This window comes from Oryza sativa, chromosome 10 (genome assembly GCF_034140825.1).
Source record: "Oryza sativa Japonica Group chromosome 10, ASM3414082v1".
Lineage (NCBI taxonomy): Eukaryota > Viridiplantae > Streptophyta > Magnoliopsida > Poales > Poaceae > Oryza > Oryza sativa.
The window spans coordinates 22,495,151-22,521,950 of NC_089044.1; the positions used below are offsets into that span (position 1 = coordinate 22,495,151).

Here is a 26,800-nt window from a genome sequence, read left to right on the forward strand (position 1 = left end):
TTATCATCGGGCAAGTTGCACGATTTACATCTGGTTGATTTGAAACAGCAAATGAAGAATTTTGATCGAAACTTGTAATTTTGATAAATTGGCAGAATGTCAACAAGTCATCCTCCCTTCGTTTAATCATATGAGTACGGCGAACAAGACTATATAAAATACTGTACTACGCAATTGAAGTTAGCTGGTAGAACAACAAGAACGCTGTTGTGATAAGTCTGCTATCTATGGTTGGAGAGATTAGAACGTACACGGCTTCCTAAACTTGAGCATCTTGCCTTGACTTCTCTAACAATTTGCTCTGTAGTTGTGGTTGTTTAGGAAGAACAATCTTAGCCCCTTGACCTGATGACGAGAAATATCTCTCCAAAATCATCTACAACCAAAGTAAAACTGGTCAAGTTCAGGTAGAAACTGCCACAAGGAGAGAAGTCTGAAGAAGCATTCCGAAACATAGAAATACCATGGCAGAATACGCATCAGATTTGACATCACGTGCAGACCTCTTGACTCCCCTGAAAAACAAAGTTCCAGACTCTGAACAATGCTTTCTAGTACTGAAATTTACAGAACATGTTAGGACGACGACAGCGAGGATTCAGGTAGCCATGATTTACCTGGAGATCATGAACTCGAGGGCGTCGATCGTTGTCCCGTACTCATCCTGCAGATACACCCGCAATCCCCTGCACATTTTCAGATAGACGCATGATTATGAACACGACACTGAACATTGCACATTGCAGGGCAACCTTTCGGAGTTGCATTTTGCCGGCGTAAGTCTTTTCATAGTTTCAGTTTTTATTTTGCCTTTTCTCCCTTCCCCTAGCATAAGCCGGTCCGGCTAATTGCGTTGTGTAACAAAAACTCTTTTTCTTCTAATATATTGATGCAGGGCAACCACACTGACTGACTGAACATTGAACAGTGCAGTGCAGTCTGCAGCTTTGCAGCCACACGCAATGCAACGCACCTGTCGGCCGCTTGGACGGCGAGCCTCCCGACGACGCTCCGAACCTTGTTGGACTGCGGCGTCTCGCTCCCGTCGGCGGAGACGGGGAGCCCCACGATCAGCTCGTCCGCCTCCTGCAGAAGAGGGGAGAAAAACGAGCGGCAAATTCACAAACCGCCGCCACATTTGGGGAGGAAATAATAATCAAAATACGCGTTGAGTTTGATCATTCATCTGCACCTGCTGCTGAGCTATGTCAAGCAGCATCAGCTCCAGCTTCTGCCCACGCAGCTTCAGAACCTAAGCAGAGGACTCCGATTTCAGATCGCCCACCCAAGACGACGCAGCAAACGAGAGGGGGTTCGAGCGAGAATGCGTACGGTGAGGGGACGGGGGAGGGTGATGCCCCTGCCGACGGCGACTCCGGTGCGTGCTTCTCCCAGGTCCACGCCGAGGCTGAACCCGCAGCCGTCCCGCCGCCGCGCCGCGTTGGGCAGGAGCGCGGCGGGTAGCTCGTCGGGGCTCCCGGCGCCGTTCGAAGGAGGAGAGGCCCTGATAGCGTTGGCTCTGACACTGCGTGGTGGCTGCGGCGGAAGCTGGAATCTCCGGAGAGCGGCGGCGGCGGCGGTATCCGCGCCGGCTCGTAGCAGCGGCAGCGGCTCCACCGGCTTCGCGGCTGCCATGGCGGATTGCGGAGGCGGAGCCGCGGGGAGGAAAGCGCTTCGGTCGTTGTGGATAGGGAAGTTTTTGGGCCATACTGGGCCGGGAAGTAAACCGGCTGAGATTCGAGCAGGCCCAACAAGATCGCATCAGACTATTTAGGGTCGCTGACACGTAGACCCTAATAAAAAGTTATTACAAACCTCAACATAAAAACATAGCAATTACCCCACATCAACCCACTAAATACTACTCCCTCCATCTAAAAATATAGCAACCTAAAACTAGATGGGACATCATCTAATACGATGCATCTGGACATGGACATGGAGCCTGTAACAGGTGATGTCCCATCTAGTTCTAGGGCCTATTCACTTTGATGCCAGAAAAAACCTTACCAAATTTTGTTATTGCTGAAATTTTGGCAACTGTGCTTGCCAAAATTTTAGCAGGATTTCTTATATAGTTATCAAAATTTGGCAGCAAACTAAATGTAGCCACTTTTTTGGCAACTTTACCAAAATTTGGTAAGGTTGAAAATGGCATCAAAGTGAACAGACCCCTAGATTGTTATATTATGGGACGGAGGGAGTACTACTACATTCGTGAACTTGGTACGGAGTATGCGGGAAAAATTAACTGATTCTGATGGAGATTATCTCCGAGCTTTCTGCTGCAAGTACATCTGTTCCATGTGTGATTGCCTATCTAAATAAATGAACTATGCTGATTCTGAATGTTTGACTTCGCATTTGTGTTTTCAGCTACAGACAAGATCACAAGATCGACATTCAGAATCTGGTGCTAGTGATCTGTCTGCATCCAGCGTAAAAGGAACTTGGAAGTGAAGCACAGATGAAGAGAGTGGTAAGTGCTTCTGACTTCTGAACATTTCCTTCCACACTGCAAAAATCTTACTTCTACTCACGAAGTCAACATTCTTTGTCAGAAATACTACTATTACTGCTACTAAGATTCAGTTGACCAGCCAACTGAAACCCTCAACTTGTCAATTTCGCTGATATTTTTCCTCTCTAAAGAAGAGTTCACTGCTATCGCACATGATCAATTTTGTCATCCAATGTCACAAACATCCCATCTTTGTTGCCCAGTGAATCATGAGATACTGATTTCCCACCATGAGAAACTAATCATACTACTAGATGGCCCATCTAAAATCGATAGCGCGTAAAGTATATTTTGCTTGCAAAGATTCCAAGTTTTCCAACCCATCGATCTCCTGTTTTTCCACCGAAAGATCATATCAGTTTAACAGCAATGCAACCTTTTTTTCCTCTCTAGCAAAGCATCTTGAGCCACTGTTTGTCTGTGTGGATGGACCAGTTGCTGCTAGCTGCTGCTGCTACTGCTTTCACTGTCAAGCATCTTGATCTCACCCTAATGCAGCACTGTTCGGATAATTTACAGCATGTGATTGCACATCTACATTAGCAACATCTGGGAATGGCCAGCCGAAAGAGTTCATCTTTTGTATCAGGCAAGCATCCATCCAATGCTGAGCTACTAGCTACTGATTTGTGTAATACAATAATGTACAGGGAGATGCCTGCAGCCACAAGCTACATTCGATTTCGCTTCACCCCTTTCACTGTTCGATCACCCGACAGCCAACTAATTTGGCACGTATATGTAGTACTATTGTAGGTCATCTGTAGAGCCTACCTGGCTGGCTGGGCTGCATTTCATCATACTGTCAGTACCACTACCTTGTCTTTTAACTTTGTCATGTTACCTTCATGACTGTATTTATGCAACGTTTGCTTTCCCTTTTTTTTTCTGGGTTAATTCACCTACCAGCAACCTGAATTCCAAAGCATATACTGAAGCAACCGCTGATCATCTGAAGAGCTTGATTGCTTTCTGCTTGTAGCAGATCGAGCAGGGTTCAGACAGTTCAGTATCATTAGTCGAGTGACAACTGACAGTGTGCTTAGCTCCGATCTTGTTTGGCATGCATGGCCCACGATTTGGTAGCATTGCATTGGCATTGCAATGCATCTGGTACTGCACTGTGGATGCATGATCTTTGATTATTATTGTAACTGCACAGGGGGGGACAAAGCTAAAGTAAAGTTCAGTTAGTACCACAGATGAGTGAAGCGAAGATCGAGGAGTAGCTAATTAAGCTATAGCTCTGAACATTATACACATAGCTTGACTTGGAAACTACGGTTACTTCTGCTAGCTAGCTGGTCCTCTTCTTGGTTGGAGCTAACAAATGGAGGGGGGAATCTCGTACAGAGCCGATCGAGATCGATTCTTCAGAGAAGGCAGCATATGCATCCTTGCATGCAGAATTGCAGATCGTCGATCGTCGTCGGCTACGTACAGATCGATCGTTGACCCAGTACAACAAGATCGAGGAAGATTATACAATTGGGAAACTCTAATCAGATGATTAATTGTCGTGTCAGGAATTGGGGGTTGGTGCTGGGTTAGCCAGGGTAGGTAGTAATGTCGACGCTGCCGTACCAGCAACCGAACATTGCATATGCCTGCCTGCATGCTTTCTTCTACACTCTCTGCAGCTAGCAGATGAGACTTCAATTTGGAAGCAAGTTTCCTGTCAATATATCTGATGGGGATTTCCTGTACATTTTTTCAGCCAAGTTTATACAGAATCCTTTTAATTTGCTCCCAGCAAGTTTAAAAAGCATCTAGCATGAGCACCATACACCAATTAGAAAGATGTCAAACTAGAGTGGATAAATTAATAAGACCAATCCCTAATTAATGATTACCCCCATTGACAAAGCCTAGATTTCATCATCCAACATTACACCATGCACGCACCACTGACCAAGTGAGATCAGACAGTGGCCACCACACTTCCAAAAACCTTTTATATTTCCCCAGTTGCATGTTGTGCACGCGACGACGACCCACCTGTGCGACAGAATTCTATTCTCCAATTTGCCGCCGAGATAAAATACATCAATCGATCGATCAGCAAGCAATCAACACCACCACCTGATATACATCGATCGTGGATTAATTGATCGATCGAGATGCATGGCTCAGCATGCGAGAGAAATCTCTCATGACATGGTAGATCTAGTTGGCACCGAGCCACCATGCATACACGTTAGAACTTAGAAATGTAAGTGAACCGACACGTGAATCTACTTATATAAATAAGTGGGTAACTTGTGTGTTCCCGCGTTATAGCCTGACTTGTTGCACATAGGGATACAAGTGGATTAACTCTATACCTACTTATAGATCAAATTATCAGGTGATCCGGGATCAATACACAAGTTAATTATCCACTAATTTTACCTATAAATCGATTCACGGGTCGATCTACTCGACTCCCTACGCAAGCATACACTCGAATGCATCCGCCCAATTGAGATTATTGACATGCATGCATGCGACTTACCTACTTTGTCCACCGAATCATCGGCCGTCCAACTGAATGATCGGACGTACGAACTCCGTCCAAAAGGGAATGGGGCCCACCACGACGTTGACCGGGTTCAATCTTGACTGCCACCGTGGCAGCAATGCATTAGGCATGGCACCACACCCCTAAATTAGTTGGTCTCCAGTCCATGGGTGAAGTGTACGTGCGAGTCAATGTAGAAGATCCCCTTATTAAGGCCTAACTAAACGTCAAATCTGTAATGTGTGTGTTGGAAGCTATGGCTCTCCACGGGAACCAAGCCAAGTGATCGCTCCACTGAAAATTCTGAAGAAAAAAAAATTCTAGAAGATGGAGATCGATCTGCAATGCATGGTAGAAGAAGATTCCTACTGCTACTGCTTTCTACTCCCTCCGTCCCATAAAAAGCTAACCTAGTATTGGATGTGACACATTGTAGTACTATGAATTTGTACATTTGTCCAGATTCGTAGTACTAGAACGTGTCATATCCGGTTCTAGTTTCGTTTTTTATGGGACGGAGGGAGTATGTGCTCACACTACACTGACATTTCGGCCCACCCACCAGACTCCTACCTTTCACTGAGATGATACTAGTAGTAATTTTTCGGACCAAAAAGATAAATATAGAACTAAATGTGACATATTTTACTACAACGAATCTGGATATGACAGAGGTATGTTTAAATTCGTAGTATTAGGATGTGTCACATACAATATTAGATTGTTTTTGTAGATGGAACGAGTAGTTACCTAGTACTAGTTGCCTGATTTGCATGGTTGATCTTGATAGAAAGGTGAGGGAGTGTATGAAGAACCAAACGAAAAGGAGCAAAATCGAGAGTCGCGCTAGCTAGGCTCCAAAGCAACGGCGAGCAGTTGGCAAGCTCATCTGAGCCACTGCCAGCCCGGGCCCACTGGCAGAGCCAGGCTTCCATGGCCCCACCATTCATCGTCACGCCCGTGCCATGTGGGCCACACGCCCTGACACGCTGGAACGAACAAGTACTAGTGCGAGCAGGAGAGCCTTTTTTGCATTGGCAGCCAACAGAGACAGGCACAGCTGCTCTCCTGCTGCCTGCTGCCCAGCTGCATCAGAGTATCACAGAAGCAAAGCTCCAACCAGCTAAATTCTAGTTTAATCCACTACCACTAACCAAAAAAAAAAAGAAGCTAAGATAAACTACAACAGCTAATCTCTCACTGACATTGTGGGGCCCAGTGCAGGTACCGGGCCACTGAGCATAATTAAGTGAAGTGTGTGCACAGTGCATGACTTTGTGATTCACTATCGAACAAAAAAACGGTGTGGCATGAGCATGAGTTGTGTCATGAGTGATGGGGTGTACTGGTGTTAGGCAAAAGGACAGTGTGACCACCACCTCTGGAAACATGGAAGGCACAGAGAAATCTGAGCTATAAATTTTGGTTTTTTTAGTACTTATCAATGAGCATTTTTTAATCTGATCAAGTTAGAGGAATAAGTAAACTGTTACTGGTAATGTGAAGTTCAGAGTAGCAGAGGTTAATGGTAAGACAGGTTAAGAAACGAATGAATGCGTTCAATGAGATAAATGGAGCAAAAATATCAATTTGATTTAGATACAGAGCGCCCAAAATGAAAAAAAGAATTTTCAGCTGCTCAACTGAATTTTCAGCTCTAGCAATAGCAGCAACAGCAACAGTAACTGAAGCTTAAGCAACAAGACAGAGAATTCTCCATGATCTGGTATTCTGGTTCTTGCAAGAGATGCAGAGCTTCTTACCTCGAATGAATCCATCCTTGCATGCAGCTAGGAAGCAGTTTGTCCTACCGATTTCTTGGTGATCTGGAGTTGGCAGCCATGGATGATCAGCTGGTTGGTGGTGTGTGGTCACTGTCTCGTGCTGGCGAACTCGGCGTCGTACACGGCGGAGAGCTCGAAGTCGTCCTCCATTGTCGCCGGCATGTTGAGATCGATGGAGCCGGAGCTCTCGCCGCATTTCGCCGGAGACGGCGAGGGCGAGGGCCGCGCGCCGCCGGATGGCATGTGGGCGCGCTTGTGGCCGCCCAGGGCCTGGCCGGAGTCGAACACGCGGAAGCAGAATGGGCACTCGTGGATGGCCGGCGCGGCGGCGGAGCTCGCCGGCGCCGGACGTGGCGGTGGCACGCAGCCGCCGCCCTTGCCTCTCTTGAGGCTCGCGCGGTGGCCGCCGAGCGCCTGGTACGACCGGAACACCTTCCTGCATGCGCCGCACTGGAACCTGCTGGTGCGGTGGCGCGCCGCCGCCGCCTCGCCGCCGCCGTAGCTGAGCTCCTCGTCGTGATCCTCGCCGGCCACGTCGCGGGCGTCCTCGTCTTCTTCGTCGAACACGTTGACGACGTTGTTGTTGTTCTGCTCGGCCTCCGAGCTCGCCCCCCGGTGGTGGGTCTCGTGCTCGGATCTGGAACGCGTCCACGAGTCCCGAGACAGCATCAAGAGCGACATGGCCACGTCCTCCTCCGTCGTCGCGTCGGAGACGCTGCTCGCCGGTTCGGGATCCGGCGCGCGACGCCGCCGCCGCGCCCGCTTCGACCGCCTCCGGCTCACGGCGAAGAACGACCCCGCTCCGCCGCGCGGCGGGGACGACTCCGTGTCGCTCTCGCCGTCCTGCACGACCGACGACTCGCCGCCGCCACCACCACCACCACCACCACCGGAGAATTCACCGGCGCTCACCTTGTAGCTCCTCTTGGGATTCTCGCGCAACACGTACGACGTCAGCGTCTTCTCCTGCTCCGTCTTCTTCGTCATCTCCTTCTTCTCATCCATCTCGATCTCCGTCGACGACGTGGACGCCAGTGACATCGCCGGCGACGACGGACAGTACGCGGCGGCCGCGGCGGCGGCCATGACATGGGAGCGCATGTGGCCGCCGAGAGCGCGGCCATTGTGGAATCGGCGGAAGCAGAGCTTGCAAGTGTGCTTGTCCATCACCAGCAAACCGATCGATCGATCGATGGATCGATCAAGCAAGAATTCACTTACTTGCTTGAGCTGAGCTGAGCAGCTGCTTCTTGCTTCTTGCTTTGCTTTGCTTGCTTCTTTTCTCCTCCCTTTGCTTTCTCCTCTTGGTTGGCTTTTGGCTCCAAAGATGATAATAGTTTTATGGGGAAGAGAGGTAGAACAAGTGTGAGGAGAGTGGGGAACTCAAAAAGGAGTAGGTGACAAGCATCCTTCCACCAAGGAACAAGATCAGCAAACAAGAAGAAGAAAGAAAGACTGAAAGAAAACAAGTGGGAGAAGGAGGTGACAGACAATGCCACTTAAATACACAGCAATGGCAGGGTGAGAGAAGCAGAAGTTGCTCAAGGGTTTTCCCTGAGATTTGCAAAACCGAAGATCCAAAGTAATTAACTGCTAAAGATGGGGTGGGCCCACCTGTCAATGGCACTGTTTCAGAAACGGAAAATTGGTCTGTAAAACTGGCCACAATTCAATGCAGGATCAACCTGGCAAATCTTCAGGTCAATATACTGCAAAATGGGGCTAGTGGGAGTTACTTGCAATTTCAGAGTTTGATGCATTGCCTTTTCTTTAGCAGGGAATTAAGCAATATAGGCTGTCACATGCCTGTTGGCGCAAACAATGGAGGGAATTTATAAAGTAATTTGTGTGATGCTTTTGTGGAGGTGCATTGGATTTGACCAGTGGGAGATTATGTGCTCATGGCCAATTGTGAGCCATTTTTTTTAGATAATGTAAATTTTAAGGGATTTAGATAATGTATTGTGAGCCAATAAATTGGAAGGGATTAAACATTGAGATACGCTCAAATCTCCATTTCAATGCCTCCTTCAATTGATCAGCAACTCTTATCTTGGTGTGAGAAGATTAATTTAGCTAGGGGGACATATATGTAAAGCACTAAAGCCTATCCTGATCTCCCCAACATTAGGTTCCATTTTGTGGAAACACATACTTGCACAGTGGGCAAAGAAGTACTGCAAGATGTGACTGTATACAACTACACATTTCCTGGAACTACCACAGTAGTAGAATATTAAATTATCGATATCATCTTGTTTTACTCAAAGAAAAAAACAAACATGTTGCTAATTAGGGATGATCCCATATGCAGGGGTATGTTCAATTGACATGGATGTGCGCACGAATTAGCATGCCCTTTTTCTGTCGGTGTGCTGATTATACACAGACCAAAATTTTCAGAAAAATAATTTATCACAGCCAGATGAGATCATGAGATAACCACCGGTTGCTAGCTAATACATCCAACCTTGGTTCAGAGAAAATTGTAGATGGGATGGAAGGAATAATGGCAATGAAAAGATGGTGTCTCCCTTGCTTTATTTCTCCAATTCATCCTCCTTTATTTTCTTTCTTTTTGGTTGTATCGACCACACCAGAAAGATGAGCACGCAGCAGACGTCGGCGAATGAAGCTGTCCATCCACTTCGATCAGTAGCCAAGGACCAATGTAGCAAAAGCTGAGGTTTAATTAACAGAATCATCAGCCATATACTACTATATAAACAGTGATGCATGCAACCTGGTCAAGCTGTGATCCGGATATTACTGTGGCCATCAACGCCTTTCTTCACTCGAATCATGTCGATAATCTTGAATTGTTGACAGTGGCTGCGCTATTTTTGGAACATATGCAAGCAGAGGGATGATGATAAGATCGGTGAAAATTCATTGCACATATATTAATATATATACTCCTACCTCTGTAATGATTTATTCTAATTCAGTTGCCTACTGGAGTATATACATTTTTACACGTGCATATCGATCGTATTTTCAGCAGTAAATAATTATTTGCTGGTGCTAGGCACTGCCAGCAGGGAGTGTTAGTTAGCGTGTTGATCTGCATTTGGTGTGACCTAATCGATGGAGGAGGTAATTACTAGAGCATTGATCTTCTTCCTTTCTTTTCCTTTTAGTTGTAGGTTCACCTGGATGGACTTGGTTGTTTATGGTTATTCATCATGTTGTTCCTCGAATTATTTGCTCCATGCTTCTATAAAAATTATAATATTTATCTACTGTATTTATTATGTTCATAGCATATAATATTTAATTATTGCTACAATCAAGTAAATAATCCATCACTTTTGGCCGATGAATAAATAAAAGAGTGAATTACAACTTGTGCCACTTTTTGTTACCACGGTTTCACTTTAGATCACTCATTGACCAACATTTTTCTTTGGGCAAGGTATTTTTACCTTTGTTGTAATTTCGAATACTCTAAACCACTTATTTAACGCATCAATGACCTCAAGCATATTGGTTTCGAAACACCGGCAAACTCCTCCACCTCTCTGTAGACCATATCGTTACAGGGAGGGAGACTAGACATGGCTAAAGATTAAAGAATAGAGTTGAATAGTCCAAAGTGCAACAAAATTAAAAAAATTAGTCTTAAATAAAAAAATTAGATAAAATGTGATTCATAGTGAAACTTAAACAGCGCAAAGATGGTTGAAACTTGAAAGTACAAATCGCTCTAATTAAAATAAGCACTGCTCATGAGGAGGCATGGAGAGAGCAAATCTGTACCAGCTGCGATACTCAATTTAGGCAGATGGGCCACGTATGCATGCAGCTAGCCAGTCACGGCCGTGAGCATTAGCCAGGGCCCACTGGCCCAGCTTGGCGTTGGGGCCCACATCGCAGTTCACGCTACAGTGACACGGTCTTAATCTAGCAGGTGATCGATCAGATGGAACTACGGATTCAGATTGTGATAGATAGTAGACAGAGAGATCGAATCAGCACGATCTCTTCAAAAACAATGCAAATTTAATTTGATCAAAAAATTCCTCGTTTATTAATTTCCTACCGATCCAAAGGTTTTCTTTTGGTTTAAATAGATCTAAGTAGGAAGTACGTGTAGTTAATTATGGACTTGGTAATCGATCGACGTACTGCACGTTGTCTGTGGCGGGGACGTAACCGGATTCTGGCCCTACGTACCAGCCCGATCGATCCAATTAATTCTCTGGAGCAGTTGGTGTCACTTTTTAATTAGGGAGTTTCTGTCCGCTGCAATTCCTCTCGAATTTTTCTTTGGAACGCAGCAAGATTTCAAAACCACAAGAACAAAAAAAAAAGAATCACAGGAGTATGATGCCATGATATAACGTCTCCAAAGGAAATAAAACCATTGGATTTTGCAAAGAACATTGTTTCGTAGCTCCATGCATAGAAAGAAACAAAGGAAGTTTATAAGTCAAAACGAAGAGAAAACATTATGTTAGACCTCATATTAGTTTTCCTTTAGAATTCCTATAAATAGCCTATTTTTACAGGATTTTCAAAGAAAGTTGAAAGAGTCATTCTTTTGTTTCAAAATACCTTATACTACGTACGAATTATTTTTAGAGTGAAGTACATGAGCGGTCTCTAAACTTGTACCGGTGTGTCATCTAGATCCCTGAACTCCTAAAATGCATTTGTAGGTCCCTGAACTTGCCATGTGTGTTATATAGATCCAAACAGGTTCTAACCCACTCAATGTGCTGACGTGGCAATGCCACGGTGATGCTTACGTGTCAGTGGAATCCACATGTCAATAAAAAATAAAATTAAAAACCATATTTTCTCCTCTTAGGTAGACAGAAAAAAAAATAAAAATTTTAAGGTAGAGAGGAGAAAATATATTTTTCTAATTATATTTTTTTCTATGTGACTGACACGTGGATCCAACTAACACGTATGAACTATCGTGGCATGCCACATCAGCGCATGGAAGGGGTTGGAGCTCGTTTAGACCTGTATGACACTCCAAAACAAGTTCAAGGATCCGAAAATGTATTTTGAGAGTTTAGGGACCTAGATGACACACCCACACAAGTTTAGAGACCGCTCGTGCACTTCACTCTTATTTTTATATATGTATCCAATCCTCTCCGAACTTCCTCTACCTTTTCTTTGTTCCAAAGGAGCCCTTAAATTAATGAGAAATTTTATAGTCCTTTAGAAATTACCTGAAGGTACCAAGATTTACACTAGAAATTTTGGTATAAATTTTACATTAGAAATTATGGTATCTCTTGGTACCTTCTAAAGGATGGTAAAATTACCCTAAATCAATAGTCTAAATTATCACTTGAATTTTAAATCCTGAAAATCAGTAACTACAAAACTTAGAATTAAAAAGAAACTATAGCAGTCAAAAGTTAAAAATTTTAATATTTTTATATTCTCACAAGCTGACTACTTAACAGCCGCATCCGAGAATCTAAAGCTTTGTCAAAGGAAGCCTAATTAACTCGTCGTATTAGCTACACGTACTCCAGCTCGTACGTACGTACGTACGTGTGCTGAGTTAGCCAGCCAAACCTGCGTACTTCCGTTGCGCCCATCGGCCCATGCCATGCTTTGCTTCAGTCGTCTAAAAGTCTGAAACTTGTATACACACACACACACACCATTCGTACGTTTTGCAATCGGCATATACAAATTGATCGCAGTGTGCTGCTAATGTACATGCATGTAGAATTGTAGATCTATCCTACATGGCTTATATATATGTACAGATGTACTGATCTACCATCTCTATTTAAATGTATTTTGATGAAACAGATCGAAGAAGTGAGCCATGAGTATAGCTAGCTGGCTGGAAGCAAGCACAGCGCAAAAGCTCAGTACTATTACTTTGGTCATGCACATCCGGTGAACCAGAGTACTAGCTATAGCTAGCTGCAGCCCATGATTTCTCATCAGCATGCACGGTCAGATTTCATATACAGCACTTAGTTCAACAATTAATATACCCCAACAGCTTAATGTACAGTACATATACTCTCTCCGTTTCTAAATATTTGGCGCCGTTGACTTTTTTAAATATGTTTAACCGTTCATCTTATTTAAAAAATTTAAGTAATTATTAATTCTTTTCCTATCATTTGATTCATTGTTAAATATACTTACATGTATACATATAGTTTTACATATTTCATAAAAGTTTTTGAATAAAACAAACGGTTAAACATGTGCTAAAAAATCAACGGACGGAGTACTACTAGTGTACACGTACACAGTGCCCATCGTGGTGCACTGCTGGTATACAGTGTACTATAATTAAAGAACCAATTCAACCGAGACACCGAGTGTATGTATATTGGACTCACAATTTAATTACAAGCTAGTACTAACTACTAGTCATGTTACTGGTTGATGTTACCTAAGGATCACTGGCTTACGTACATACATGCTGCGAGATGATGCAGTATGCAAGCAAAGAAGGTCATATATGGCCCTCTTAATTGGATGGCAGAATTAATATAGCTTAATGATTTATCATAATTGTTCAAGGTTATAAACAAATGAATTAAACTAATATAAAGATGAAAAATGATTTTATAGTAAACCATATTCATGTACAAAAGGATTTGTAAAATTAAATCACACCGTTTAGAAGCCTAAAAATACGTGTGCTAATCTATTCACCAGTTCATCAGAGAAGAAACAAGGCCAAATGGACCATTGCATGCATGCATGAGCTGAACAGGGTAGCAACCATTGATGCATGCATGGATGGATGCATATCTATATACAGGCCGGCATGAGGCTTCACGTGAATGGCCGAACGGTAGAATTGGCGTTAATGTGCTAGCTAGCTAGATCGATCGTTGGATGCTGCATGCTGTCTGTGTGTGCAGCCAGGGGCCTGGCCACTGCAGCTTGCTCCACGCTACAGTTGGCCAAAAGGTTCGAGGCCCAACAGCCCGGCTCACGGCATGAGATTTTGATCCGGCTTAGTTACGACACAGCCCAATTGTTGGGTCGTGTTTGTACCTCTGCCTCGGCATGGTGGACCGGTCCGGCACGGTCCAAAGATCAGGGAGGCAAAATGGATGAGTGAGCCAAAGTAGACTGATCAAACCATATAAGGCACGATGAATAAGTCTATTTTGCCTCTCTCATCTCTTGTCCTCGATCGAATCGCATCCCCTAACCACAAAACCGGGTATAACACATACCCCAACTTCAAAAATCGGTATAAATAAACTCCTTTGGTGGCTTTGGATGTGGTTTTTGCTGACGTAGCATGTTGTGACTTGTCCAAATATGGACGTGGTAGCCAATCATCAAATGAATTAAAAATAGAAGTGGGTCACACGTGTAAGTGAAAGGGGTAAAAGTAACAAAATGCGGGAACCGCTTGACAGCCCCCCCCCCCCCCCCCCCCCATCTTCTCTTCTTCCTCCCTTCTCTCTCTCAGCCGCCGCCGACGCGCTGCGCACGCGCACGGCGACTGGGCGGTGGTCTCTCAATCTGATCACGGCGATGAAATCAACGGCGGGAATTTTGCTCCTATCTCCTCGCCCCGCAACGATAGACAAATCCGGAGCACGTCTACACACGAGTGAAGTGAAGTGACGAGTGAGTGAGGACTCAGGTGAGGATGCAAAGATATGGCAAATAGAGGGAGTACGTTGTTGCTGTTCTTTCTCGTTGATGTATTAAGCCCAATCGATCGATGCAGTGGAGGCTTTTGTCTAAGATAGGCAAGCCGGTGGATTTCGAGAGATCTGATGCGGCTACGGTGGCTAGTGGGAGCGAAGCCGAACTTCCCTTTGCGTCGCGGCACCGGCCGCCTGGTCAGCCTAAACGGAGCGGGTTTTTGGGGAGGCGCCAATGGCGAGCTCGTGGGGGTATTGGAGGCGGAGCGGTAGATCCATGCTAAAGCTGGTGGTGGCCTTGTGCTTCTTTGCTGTGGCATCTCCATGACCATGTGCTTCGTCTGCTTCAGCTCGATCGGATTGCAGTGGCAGTGGCTGTGGCTGTGGATTCAGGTGGCACACTGTGCTGCTCCGTTTAGGTAATGAGATTCTGCGCACTTGTTCACTCCATTTTGGTAGTCTCCAGCTCAGTGGCTAGTTCTGGGCAGAACCTACTTGTTTGGTGTTTCATCGCCGTTGATTTCATTGCTGTGACCAGAGACCACCGTCCAGTCGCCGTGCGCGGCCGAATCAGCCTCAGCGCAGGCGCAGCACCGCAGCGGCGGCTGCGAGAGAGAAATAGAAGGGAGGAAGAAGAGAAGGGAAGTGGGGCTGTCAAGTGGCGCCGCCATTTTTTAATTTTTACCTCTTTCACTTACACATGGGACCCACTTCTATTTTTAATTCATTTAATGACTGGGCTGCCACGTTAATATATTTGGACAAGTCAACGTATCACGTCAGCAGAAACCGCTTTCATAACTACCAAAGGAGTCAATTTATATCGGTTTTTCAATTTAGGGGATATGTTATACTTGGTTTTGCGGTTGAGGATACGATTAGATCAAGAGCAAGACATGAGGGAGGAATAATAGACTTATTTCAAGACACAACCCAAATAGACAAGGGATACAAAATAAACTTATTCTAGCCATGTCAAGACTGTCCAAAAAGATAAGGGAGCCAATAGACTTTTTCCAACTAGGAGCACACTGAGCTTTTGTGTCTTCGAGTCGGGCCGTCATTGCCTAGGCCAATGGTTCAACAAGTGGGCGGACACGGCCCAACTCGGCGTGTAGGTCGGGCTCGACTGATCAAAATATATCCAATGTTATACTCCGTATTTAATGACGGCGGCGACGGTGGTGAAACATTGGGACACACCCCGATTAAGATGGAATTCAGCTAATAAAATAAAATATATAATAAAATATTACAGCACATTTGCCTAATGCTGACATTTAAGTGTCACTTTATTAAATTAATTAGCAGACATGCTTCCTCGTGAAGTTGGCAGCTCCACATGCATATAATCAACCTGAATAAACTTAATGTTGTTCTTAGCCACAAGATAAGCACCAACGAAGTTTGTCTGGCACTGTGGAAAAACACCATCAGCTACCATTTTTGATTCTTTACTCTTCCATTTTTCAGGAAGTAAAGGAACAAAATATTTGTGTCTTTGCAGTGCGAAACAGCTACAGTAAAAATATTTGGCGTAACCATGGTCTTATGATCCCTTTCATAAAAAGCCGTACTCGGCTTTGTATTAATTTTAGGCCGTTCTTTCTTCTTTGGCTCCATAAATATAACAGTTATCATAACAACTTTTTTACCCTTACCATCATTCACATAAATAAAATTTATACCAACCAAAATAACAGAATTATGTGAGCCAACTAATACTGATATGAAAGAAGGATTCTTGTTCACATCACCAAGTTTGAGCAAACTCTTCTACCCAAGCTCGAGCCGAGCCTATTGTACCTTCGAGCTTTTATTCAAGCTCGGTTTGAGCTTGTTCGAGCTCAAGCTCAGCAATAAGTAGTATAATATATATTATTTTAATGATAATATCCTGAGAAGTATAATTATTTTCTATTTGATCACACTAAAAAAAGAGAGTAGAAAATGACTAAGATAAATGTATTACGCTAACACATGCTAGTTTCTTGTGTAATTAGATACTAATATATATATTGATCTATTAGTTTATTAAATCAATAATGTGAATAAACAATATGAACTACACACAGTCAAGCTCGGTAAAAGCTCGAGTTCAGTTCGGTAGAGCTTTCAAGCTTTTTTCTCAGGCTCAGGTTAGGCTCGTTTGGAGCTCGATCCAAGCTTGAATCAAGCATAGGACGAGTCAAGCTCGAGCTGCTTGCTAAGCCTCAAGCTTTTTTGACAGCTCTAATCCCATAGTACGGATTACGGGTTATCAAAGAAATAATCAATCCTATTGCATGGATATATGTTGGTAATATAAAATGCGAAAATTAAGATTTATAGATAAATAGAGGGGTATAATCAGTATTGTACAAAACAAACTAAACCTAGTCATTGTTGGATGTCACTAACATTGACACTGCATCTACCTTATAGTTCAACAAATAGTTTTACTCATTCATCATTCATCATATCACACATCCAACGATCTAAAGTCATCTGATGATTTACATCCGATGGCACTGGAGGCGCGCCTCTCCTCCCTCCCAGATCCTCTTGTCCCACACCTTCTTCTCTCCCACTTCGCATCCATGCCGCCAGTATTGCCGCGATTTCCTCCCCATCCCCTCCAACAACGCGATCTCCGCCAAATCCCCCGCAAGGCCGCAAGCCCGCAACACATCCCCTCGCATCGCGTTCCATCTCTCGCTAGATCACTGTCGCCTCGCCGCCCTCACGGTCGCACTGCATAGGCCGATTCGACGCCGCCACGAGTCGCTGCCCGTCTTCCGCGGCCACGCCATCACCGCCTGGCCGATCGATCCCCGTCGACCACGACCACGCCGCCCGCCGATTGCCCATTGCCACCCGCCGATCGTCGACCTCGAGGTTGATTCCCGAATATGTTTGTTTCGCTCATCCCTTTTTCCAATACTTGCGTTGCCGACTAACTTCCCTCGATCAGCCGTACACGATTCACCGCCACCGCCAGTCGCCACATTGCTGTCAGATCCGGTTCTTCGCCATTGACATCCACCGGTCGTCCACTCCCACAACGCCGCTCACGTCCTTGTTCAGGTATTAGGCATATTTGTGGCATAGTACTCGTTCTCAGTTAAATCTAATGGGTTTTCTTTCTAATTTCTGATGAAATAGATTTGCTGTGTAGTCAAATTGAAGGGGAGAGACTTTTATATCAGATCACTGCCGGCATTTATCTTCATGCTTGAATTTTTACAGTCATTTTGAAATGAGATTGGCTGATTGGGTGTGTTCTTTCTGGGATATATTAGGCTGTAGCTATAGTAGTTGGTCATTGATTAATACACCTCCTATGTATGCATTTGGAAGCTTTATGTGCACTTCCACCAACTAAAACTTGGCCAGTAACTGACTAACTGCCGAAAAGCAGCCTTGTTAAAAGAATAACTTTTCTGCATTTGCTTTCAGGGTAAATTATGATTTTCTTTTTCCTTTTCTGCCGTAAAATTCTCTTCCAGGGACTGTCGTGAAGCTTCTCCCCTGAATTTGTTAGCTGTAGCATGTGACAATCCAATTATTGTGGACTGTTTAAAGAAGAAGCAGTACAAGCTTTTATTAAATAATTACTTTAGGAAAAACAGAGCAGCGTTTTCCATGTTGTTTCAGTGTACTATTATGAACTGTGGTTTCTAGGAGCTAATTGGGAGGCTGCTGATTTTTAATTGTTTAGGTTTGGATATCATGAAAGATCCCATATTGGAGATTATTTGTATATAGCATACATGAAACTTATCAAACAAACTTGCAGTTTATTAAAAAAAAGAATAGAGTTATTTTTTTAAACTTTCTGGAAATTCAAAAAAGAATGCATCTGAATCTTCTATTATTTCATATTCAGATCGTAAAGATAAACGTGGCAACAATTATAAATTGTTATCTCTTGTATGTGTCAGTCTGCATATGTCAGGTCAGAATGACTCTTGTTTGCTGCCTGAATTTATGAGATGACTCAACAAATGTGTTTTTCACATGTGCAGAACAACGGCAATTGATAGCTCAAGTGCTTCTTGTAGCAAACAGAAAACTTTGCTCCATTAGAAGGAAACAAACCAATCGAGAAGAAAGCAGGTGAGAGAGATGTTTTATAGTCATCCCATGTGAATAGCTTTAATGAATGGATATGTATACATTAGATAAGCTTATTATGAGAGTAAATTGCATGGATTGTTTAATCCGTTGCACTCTTCAATGCTGATCCATTTGTAGATGACTGTCCCTTATATATGCACTTTTCATTGACTCGAACAACATATCATTGCAGGGCCCTGTAATTTAATTTAAATTTATAATTATGCCAATGCCAAATTTTGTAAAGATAAATTTTTCAGGTTCAGAAGTTCACAGTATAAAATCTATCCATATCCTGAAATTAAAAATTGTACTAGGTTTGTATCGTCAAAGGAATGGTAGTGATATTTTATCGCAACACAGCTTGCAGTCAAGTAAACATCTCAGCTAAACTAGCATTACCACATTGTTACAAACGAAACTAGAGAGACAGTGCTAGCTGTTAATTGTTGGATTATACAAATGTGTTTTAAGATGTTAACTATATCATCAGTAACGAGAGTAATTTATAGAAAATTTGGAAAACTCAATAACATAAATAAGATTTATGCTGCAAAAAAAGAACGTGATGACGATATAGCCGAGTAGGTCCGAGACATCAAATTAAGGTTCTGATCCGATATACGAAAATTCTTTTAATAGTATTTTATAATTTAAGAGTTTATTGTGAAAAACATATAAAACATTTAGTGTTTTTTAAGAAATAATATTATTATGATAGAATATATGTGTATTAGTATGAGAAAAAATAAAAACCCTAACAAATAAAAGAATCTTTCAAATATTTTGTGATTGTAACATATGAATATTGTAAATATTTAAGTGTAAAATTGAAGCGTAACCGCATAAGAACATAATTCATTTTAGTGGAGGAGAGACAGTGAGTTGGTGGTGGTTGGAGATTTATAGGAGGTAGGGGTGTAGGCCAGTTGTTTATCTTTTTTTTTTTTTCATTCTTACTACACTTCACTTTTTGTGAGGCATTGGAAGGGTCTAGAGCACCCTTGTTTTGATATTACCGTTTACTCTTTACTACCTCTCCCTATACAATCCAATGGTCTTTTTTCATTTCGATGGACATCCAACGGGTTATATGTGTTTGATGACGCTGGCTATTCTTGTGCTATTTTGGGGTTCACTTTTCAATGGGAAAGATGTGCATATGAGATGCCAAGTGGTGGCACGGCAACGCTCGCCGGCGCACAGACAGAGCGAACGGTGGGGATGAAGGGGGAAAAAGAAGAAAGAAAGGCAGATTCGGCGGTCTTGGGATTTCCGCGTAAACGTCAACAATTTCAGCCCACGGATCCGCTATAGCAAACTCCTTCGGGCCGGAACGGGATTTCTGGTAGCCTATGAAGGCACCGGAAAATATTTGGGAGAATAAGTTTGCATTAGGTCCCTCTATTTGTCGTTTTCGTCCCTGAACCACAAAACCGGGTACAACATGTCCCCCAACTTACGAAAACCAGGCAAACGAGGTCCCTCGATGGTTTTGATAGCAGTTTTGGCTGACGTGGTGCCTACATGGCTAATTTGACTCGGTCTTCATCCGACGTGGCACAGACGTGGCGCTTACGTGGCAATTTGATCTAAGAAAAATAATAAACCCTGTGGGACCACATGTCAGTTTCACACATAAATTAATAAAAAAAATGGTGGGACCCACATGGCCCCCACATGTCATCCTCACTCCTCTCCTTCCTCCTCTCTCCCCTTTCTTCATCTCTCTCCCCTCTCCTCTCTCAGGCGCGATGGAGAGGGAGCGGCGCACGCCCTCTGCCGCAACCAGCCTCCACCACCGTCGCCTCCTCACGCTTGTCGATGCCATCGGCAGCAGCAAAGCAGTGTGCGGATGTGGAGAAAGAGGGAGGGGAGAGAGGAGAATACAACCTCACCGTCGCCCCTCTCTTTTCCACCGCCACCAAGCTTGTCAGCGGCCGCCCGTCGGAGCGAGGAGCTTCCCCTTCCCCTTCTTCCACTCGGACGGCACCATCATGCGCCCCTTTGTCCCCCGACACGCCGCCCTCCGCCTTCGGCCCGGTCCTCTCCCGCGACGTGCCGCTCGACGCCTCCCTCACCACCTCCCCAACCCCGTCCCGCCGCCGCCACCGGCATCCAAGCTCCCCATCATTCTCTACTTCCACGGCGGCAGCTTCGTCCTCTTCTCCACTGACAATGTCTTCTACCACGCCTCGTGCGAGGCCATGGCTGCGACCGTGCCAGCCATCATCGTCTCCCTCGACTACCGCCTCGCGCCCGAGCACCACCTCCCCGCCGCCTACGTCTCTACCGTGCTCTGGCTCTGCGACGCGGCGGCGGGGGACCCATGGATCGCCGCGTCGGCGAGGGAGGTCGCGGGTGTAGGGGCCGTCGCCGTCGGGTGCCTGGCCCTCTCTTCCCTACCCTACTCCGGCCGCCACCACTCCTCCCCGCCGCCACCGCTCCGCCCCGCCGCTCAGGCTGAGAGAGAGAAGAGGGAGAGAGAAGGGGATAGAGAGAAGTGGTAGTGAGGATGACATGTGGGTCCCGTAGGTTTTATTATTTTTGATCGAATTGCCACATAAGCACCACGTCAATGCCACGTCAAATGAAGACCGAGTCAAATTAGCCACGTAGGCGCCACCTCAACCAAAACCGGGTCAAATACTACCGAGGGACCTTATTTAAACGGTTTCGTAAGTTGGGGGACCTGTCGTACCCGGTTTTGTGATCAAGGGATGAAAATCAGACTGGGTGACAAATAGAGGGACCCAAAGTTAACTTATTCCGTATTTGGGCCTACGTGGGATTCTCAACATTCGTCAAGCCAGCAATTTGTGTACGTGATGCGCCGCGAGTTGGGCTAGAACATGTGATGACGCCCTGATGTGATGACGCGTTTCCGATCCCACCCAGGACCTGCATTCTTGTGGGCCGAAGGAAAGAATTACACGGACCTCGTGGTGGAAAAAAGTTCACCTGAGGTTCCTCGTATTGTTGCCAAGTTACAAAATCGTCCATAAATAACCCCGGTTTTGTCTTATGTGGTAGCTGAGTTAACGTAAGACCCATATGGCAGCACCTCAATCTTCTTCGACATCTATCCTCTCTTTTCCCATCTCAATCAAGCCTTCGGGATGGCTGGCAACGGGCGGGGAGAACCGGGGTCAATACTGCCTAAGCACCTATAATGATCCGGTTATATAAGTTTAGGGATGCCATATATCTGATTTTCGGTTCAAAGACGATTTTTTAACTTCGTGACAAGATGGGAGATCTTAGGTGAACTTTTTTCCTTTGCGAATACATCAATGTTTGCTAGCCTCTCCTCCCTATTGTGTTGGTTCATTTTGCAATGGGAAAAAAGTCCACTTACATCCCTCAACTAATGTTCGGTTTCATTTAACCGCGTCTCTCAATTACAAAACCAGGTACAATGTAGCCCTAATCTAAAGAACTGGTAGAGAAAGAGATGGGGTGTTTACATCCAAATTTGGCACCTAGGAATAAAATAGAGAAAATTACCAAAGTTTGGAAGTCTGCCGGTTTTCCTCTGAGATGGCCGGTCTGACCGCCGTGCGTTGGTCGGTCAGACCGCCGCCAGTAGGTCTGTCAGACCGGCGGTGTGTAGCCGGTCTAACCGGCAGAGTCCGATCCCGAGTCTGTTTCGTCGGGTTTCGAGTTTTCCTTGCTTGGGAAGTCATGTTTCGGGTTTCCTTTGGTTTCTATCCTGAGTTGGACGTGGAGGAGGGCCTGTAGAGGGCAAGACCAACCCCTATATAACGGACAAGGCCGGTTCAATTGTCAAGACACAATCAACAATCAATCAATCGAATCGTTTTTCACATTGCTTTTAGTTTTTACTTAGTTTGTTCATCTTTGTCGATTTGCGCTGTAAATCGTCCGCCGCCGCTGCGAGAGTACGACACCTCTTTGTAGGTTTGTCCTGAAAACCTTCCATTTTTCCCACGAGACGGGTAGTTATCCATCATTCTATCTAGATCGGCTCCGCTAGCTGGTTTAGTTTATCAAAACCCATCTTGATTTAGCGTTTGCTAAATTGAGGTGGTTGGCAACTCTAGGATCACCGCAAAGCTTTAGGTGTTGCAATTGTGCTTGTCAACTTGTCATAAAAGGTTGCCAACACAGGGATAGGGATTTTTTTTTCGTGTGTGTCTGACATGTGAGTCTCATCGTATTTCATTTCTTTTTGTTGACCATAAGTATCATGTACTCCCTCCGTTTCACAATATAAGTCATTCTAGTATTTCTCATATTCATATTGATGTTAATGAATCTAGACATATATATCTATCTAGATTCATTAACATCTATATGAATGTGGAAAATGCTAGAATGACTTACATTGTGAAACGGAGGAAGTAGGATCTTGGGATTATATTTACATCCGTTTTATAAGATGAGGTTCCCGGTTTTTCTGGTTGAGGGACTCGATTGAAACTCAACTCTTATATAAGGGACAAAAGGTGGACTTTTTCCTTCAGCAATTAACTTGTTCCTCCAATGTTACCACGGCCACAGGCAAAGGCCAGCGGCCAGCCGTGGGCCATCCAAATGCGAGCGACCACACAACAGCATCTCATGGCGCAGACAGAGAGAAAGCGAAAACTCGGTCCATCCATCCATCTGGGTCCAAGCTGAAGAAACACCAAATGATGGAGCACGGTCTTACCGATCGTTAACCGGTCGTTGTTCCACGAAACAAACCGACTCGCCGCCGCCCTGCCGGCCCCCCCGGCCAGACCGGCCCGGTAGTTAGTGGTCCAGCAATGTCCACCAGTTTTTTGCCCCGAGACTGGATTGGACGGCCCACCCGTCATCCAATTTCCATCGTTGATAATTTTGCTACTTTTTTAAATAATGGAAATGGATTACATTTCCGGCCTCTACCCGTAGGCAAACAACCAAAAAAATCCAAAAATAAACAGAAAAAAGCTTAAAATAAGATAAGATGGGACAAACCCCCCAACTTCTACCAATAATATGATATACTAAAATAATGCTTCTAAAATCACGTAGATTCTATCACAAAATTGCTACTATAGTTTGGTTATATCCACAGACATGTCGCAATCCGACTAATCCAAGTGTGGCTTTAATATGGTGGCCATTCCATATCCTTCCCTTGGTATAGGCAGCATAATGATTCATCAACGTGTGATGAGGAACCGGACGAGGCAGTGCACATGGGGGGAGCTCAGCTGAGCTGCTCCCTTGCCGCTTTCACCTTTTCAATGCCCCTGCCTCCTTGCCAAAGCTAGGCCAATCACACCAACAAACCAAAAAAACAAGAACAAAAAACGTACTACTAATGTCAAATGTGGCTGCGTAGTGTACCGGGCTGCCTCTCAACGTGGGCTTCATTGTCTCGGTATTTTGCTTTCCTCTCCAATCCTCCTCACTCCGGGTCAAATTGGAGTGACGTCTCCAACAGTTGATCACTGGCATATTGTCATGTGAGGCCGGATGAATTTTCGTGTGTTTTTTCTTTTCAACGAACCTGTCACGACAAAGGCCGACGTGCACATCACTCCGGTCACGTTAATCACGGGATATACACTCGGGTCAGTCAGGGCCGGACTCCCTGAAATCCGAACAGACCACGTCTACATTATTCCGCCCGGTAACCACCACTTGTTCCCCTGATCCTCCCATACCATACCATACCACACTGCAATTCTGCAAGCAACGCGACCATCTGTATGTGCCACCGTGCAAATGGCAGCTCACGTGTTCACTTGCTTCAGCTTGTAAGCAACTGCAAAATATATGAAACTACGCTGAGTTCCTGTCATTCTGATCACGTTGCAAGTTACTCGCAATCGATCTCGCCGTGTTCTCTGCACCGATCAGCCTGACCTGCATGCATTTCAGGATGGATACCAAAAGTTCAAAGTTCAAACATTCCGTCTGCAGGATAACAATGGATAAATAGCGTGCCAGACAACAAGAACAAACCGATGCCTGAAAAGCAGGCCCCAAAACCTGCAGGTTTGTTACTACTCCTACTAGTACTATCCACACATCATAACACACTGTACAGCCATTGGTCGAGGAGTGCACGGTTTTCTCTTTCTTTCTTCCTTTTGCGTGCAGCCGTAGCCGCGCCGCAGCGAGAACGCGGGGGGCGCGGCGCGGCGGCAGACGGGGTGCACGAGCGCGAGGCGGGGGATCGGCCGGCGAAAGCTCAGTGGATGGATGGATGGCGACGCGAGGACGGGTAGAGTGAGAGAGAGCGCGCAGTGGGTCCTGGAAATCTGCTGCAACAGCGCCGTTTTGCGTGCCGAATAGCCAAAAAAACAAACAACCAACCGGAGAATCTGAGCGAGCGAGCGAGAGAGAGCGGTCATATATGCACCGGTGAGCAGCAGCCGTCGGCGTGAATCCACATTGTCTCAGCCCGCACATGCGCCGTCGCAGTCGAGCCTGTTTACTTTGTCCTCTTTTTCAGTCTGGGTAACTGTCAGGTGAACGTGAGATGTGCAAGGGTATCGTTCTTTTTTTTCACATATCTCACGTAAACAAATAAAACATAAAAAAATACTAGAGTATCGATATTTTTATCGAATGTAATACTTTTACTTTATCTACTGCCAATACATTTATTTCATATTTTTAGAAATTCTGATGTACTTCTTCCGTTTCATGATGTAAGATTTTCTAGCATTGTCCACATTTATATAAATGTTAATGAATCTAGACACATACATATATATAGGAGTAATGATTATTTAGAAATGAACTTATTTGGATAAGCGGGAGAGAAAAAGAAATAAACTTAGTATGAAATAGAGGGAGTAATTAGAGCCTTATTTGGTTCCATGGGCTAATGTTTAGCCCTCAAGGATCCAAACAGGTGGGCTAATTTTGAGCTAATATGAATTAGCCCCCTCAAAACATTAGCCCCTCCAAGGGGTACTAATGGGGCTAATTTTGTATGGGGACTATAAAAAAAACAGCTCTCTCTCATCTCTTTCTACTCTCTCTCTACCTTTTAGCCTTGAATTAGCCCATGGATCCAAACATACCACCCTAGGCTAATGTTTAGCCTACCAATTCATGACTAAATATTAGCTCTCAAAATTAGCCCTGGGCTAATCTTCCAAACAGGGCCTAGGTGCAGTGGAATTCGAGCGAAAACTTTTCGAATTAAGCAGAGCCAGGAATTGAACCGGTTTATGGTGAGTTCCAAAAAAAACTATTGCCTTCGATCACTGATGTGAAGCACAAAAAAACAAGGCCCTGATTGATTCTATGGACTAATTATTATCTCTCACCTTTTAGCCTTGAATTAGCCCCCAAGAATTAAATATGTGGGCTAATTTGGGGCTAAAGTGAATTAGCCCCCCTTAAAACATCAGTCCCTTCAAGGGATGCTAATGGAGCTAATTTTATATTGGGACTATCAAAAAGCAGCTCTATCTCCCTCTCTATCTACTCTCTCTTCACCTTTTAGTCCATGGATTCAAACATGTCACTCTAGACTAATATTTAGCTTATCAATTTAAGACTAAACATTAGGCTAATCTTTCAAACAAAGCCTAAATCCTTTGCAGGCTTGAGCTATGGAATGACCAGTCATGTTTCTCTGCTGGCACGCATCCAGAGCTGCAGAAAGAATCAAGCTTCACGGAATGGGGCTAACTTTCTCCATTTCTCGATGACCGATTCATCGTTGACAAGTGTTTATTACAGTAGAAAAGAGACAAGTTCTTCAGCGTGCATCACGGTTAGTACTCCCATTTATGACCTCAAGCCAGTCGCATCTAAGTTCGATAGGCGTGCAGACACTGAAGTTAACCTTAATTGTAGTCAAGAGTCAGCTTTGCAAATATAAGAGCGATGGTTTAACGCCAGTAATTCCGGCGAGAATGCAGTTGGTCGGCAGGTAATTTTGAAGCCGGCGTCGTTGCCGAGCCTAGCTCACATAACTTAACTGAAGCTACCAACGACCATGATAACGATATCTTGGACTGATAGTATACCAGAATGCTGGGGATTTGTATCATTTGGGTTCAATCAGCGCAGTGATCACCGTAATTGAGTATACTTGATTTGCACCTCGCGATAACAATTATGCTGAACCTTTCCAGGATTGCCAAAACTAGAGAAAGATAAAGTTAAGCTTTTCGCTCTGCTGCGGCCTAGCAAGCAGTACAGTTCTGAAAAATGGTATATTCCAAGTCAGCTTGAGATCTGCCTGCACTTTTTCCCTTTTTTTTTCTTGATCTATTTGTACTAATAAAGTACCAATCCCTGACTCAACCTCTAAATTTAATTCCCA

General features: G+C 44.6%; 2 protein-coding genes across 2 annotated transcripts; both read right to left on the reverse strand.

Moving 5' to 3' along the window:
* Nucleotides 1–59: 59 nt before the first annotated feature.
* On the reverse strand, nucleotides 60–1,689 carry LOC4349344 (uncharacterized). Its single transcript, XM_015758536.3, has 6 exons — nucleotides 1,333–1,689; nucleotides 1,193–1,252; nucleotides 974–1,086; nucleotides 618–686; nucleotides 464–515; nucleotides 60–376 (listed from the first exon to the last, which is right to left on the reverse strand). Exons 1-6 carry the CDS (start codon nucleotides 1,633–1,635, stop codon nucleotides 260–262), a joined length of 714 nt encoding a protein of 237 aa, XP_015614022.1. The 5' UTR covers nucleotides 1,636–1,689; the 3' UTR covers nucleotides 60–259.
* Nucleotides 1,690–6,593: 4,904 nt separating this feature from the next.
* LOC4349345 (zinc finger protein ZAT9) lies at nucleotides 6,594–8,403 on the reverse strand. Its single transcript, XM_015758532.3, has one exon. The coding sequence runs from the start codon at nucleotides 7,970–7,972 to the stop codon at nucleotides 6,893–6,895; it is 1,080 nt and encodes a 359-aa protein (XP_015614018.1). The 5' UTR covers nucleotides 7,973–8,403; the 3' UTR covers nucleotides 6,594–6,892.
* Nucleotides 8,404–26,800: the final 18,397 nt, after the last annotated feature.

What these genes read in the sequence shown, in the direction of transcription:
- LOC4349345 (XM_015758532.3), bottom strand. Translation starts at nt 7,972, where the DNA reads ATGGACAAGCACACTTGCAAGCTCTGCTTCCGCCGATTCCACAATGGC.
- LOC4349344 (XM_015758536.3), bottom strand. Translation starts at nt 1,635, where the DNA reads ATGGCAGCCGCGAAGCCGGTGGAGCCGCTGCCGCTGCTACGAGCCGGC. An exon ending in GCCGTCCAAGCGGCCGACAG is followed by an intron (nt 687 to 973) that starts GTGCGTTGCATT and finishes GAAAATGTGCAG; the next exon opens with GGGATTGCGGGTGTATCTGC. An exon ending in CTCGAGTTCATGATCTCCAG is followed by an intron (nt 516 to 617) that starts GTAAATCATGGC and finishes TTTGTTTTTCAG; the next exon opens with GGGAGTCAAGAGGTCTGCAC.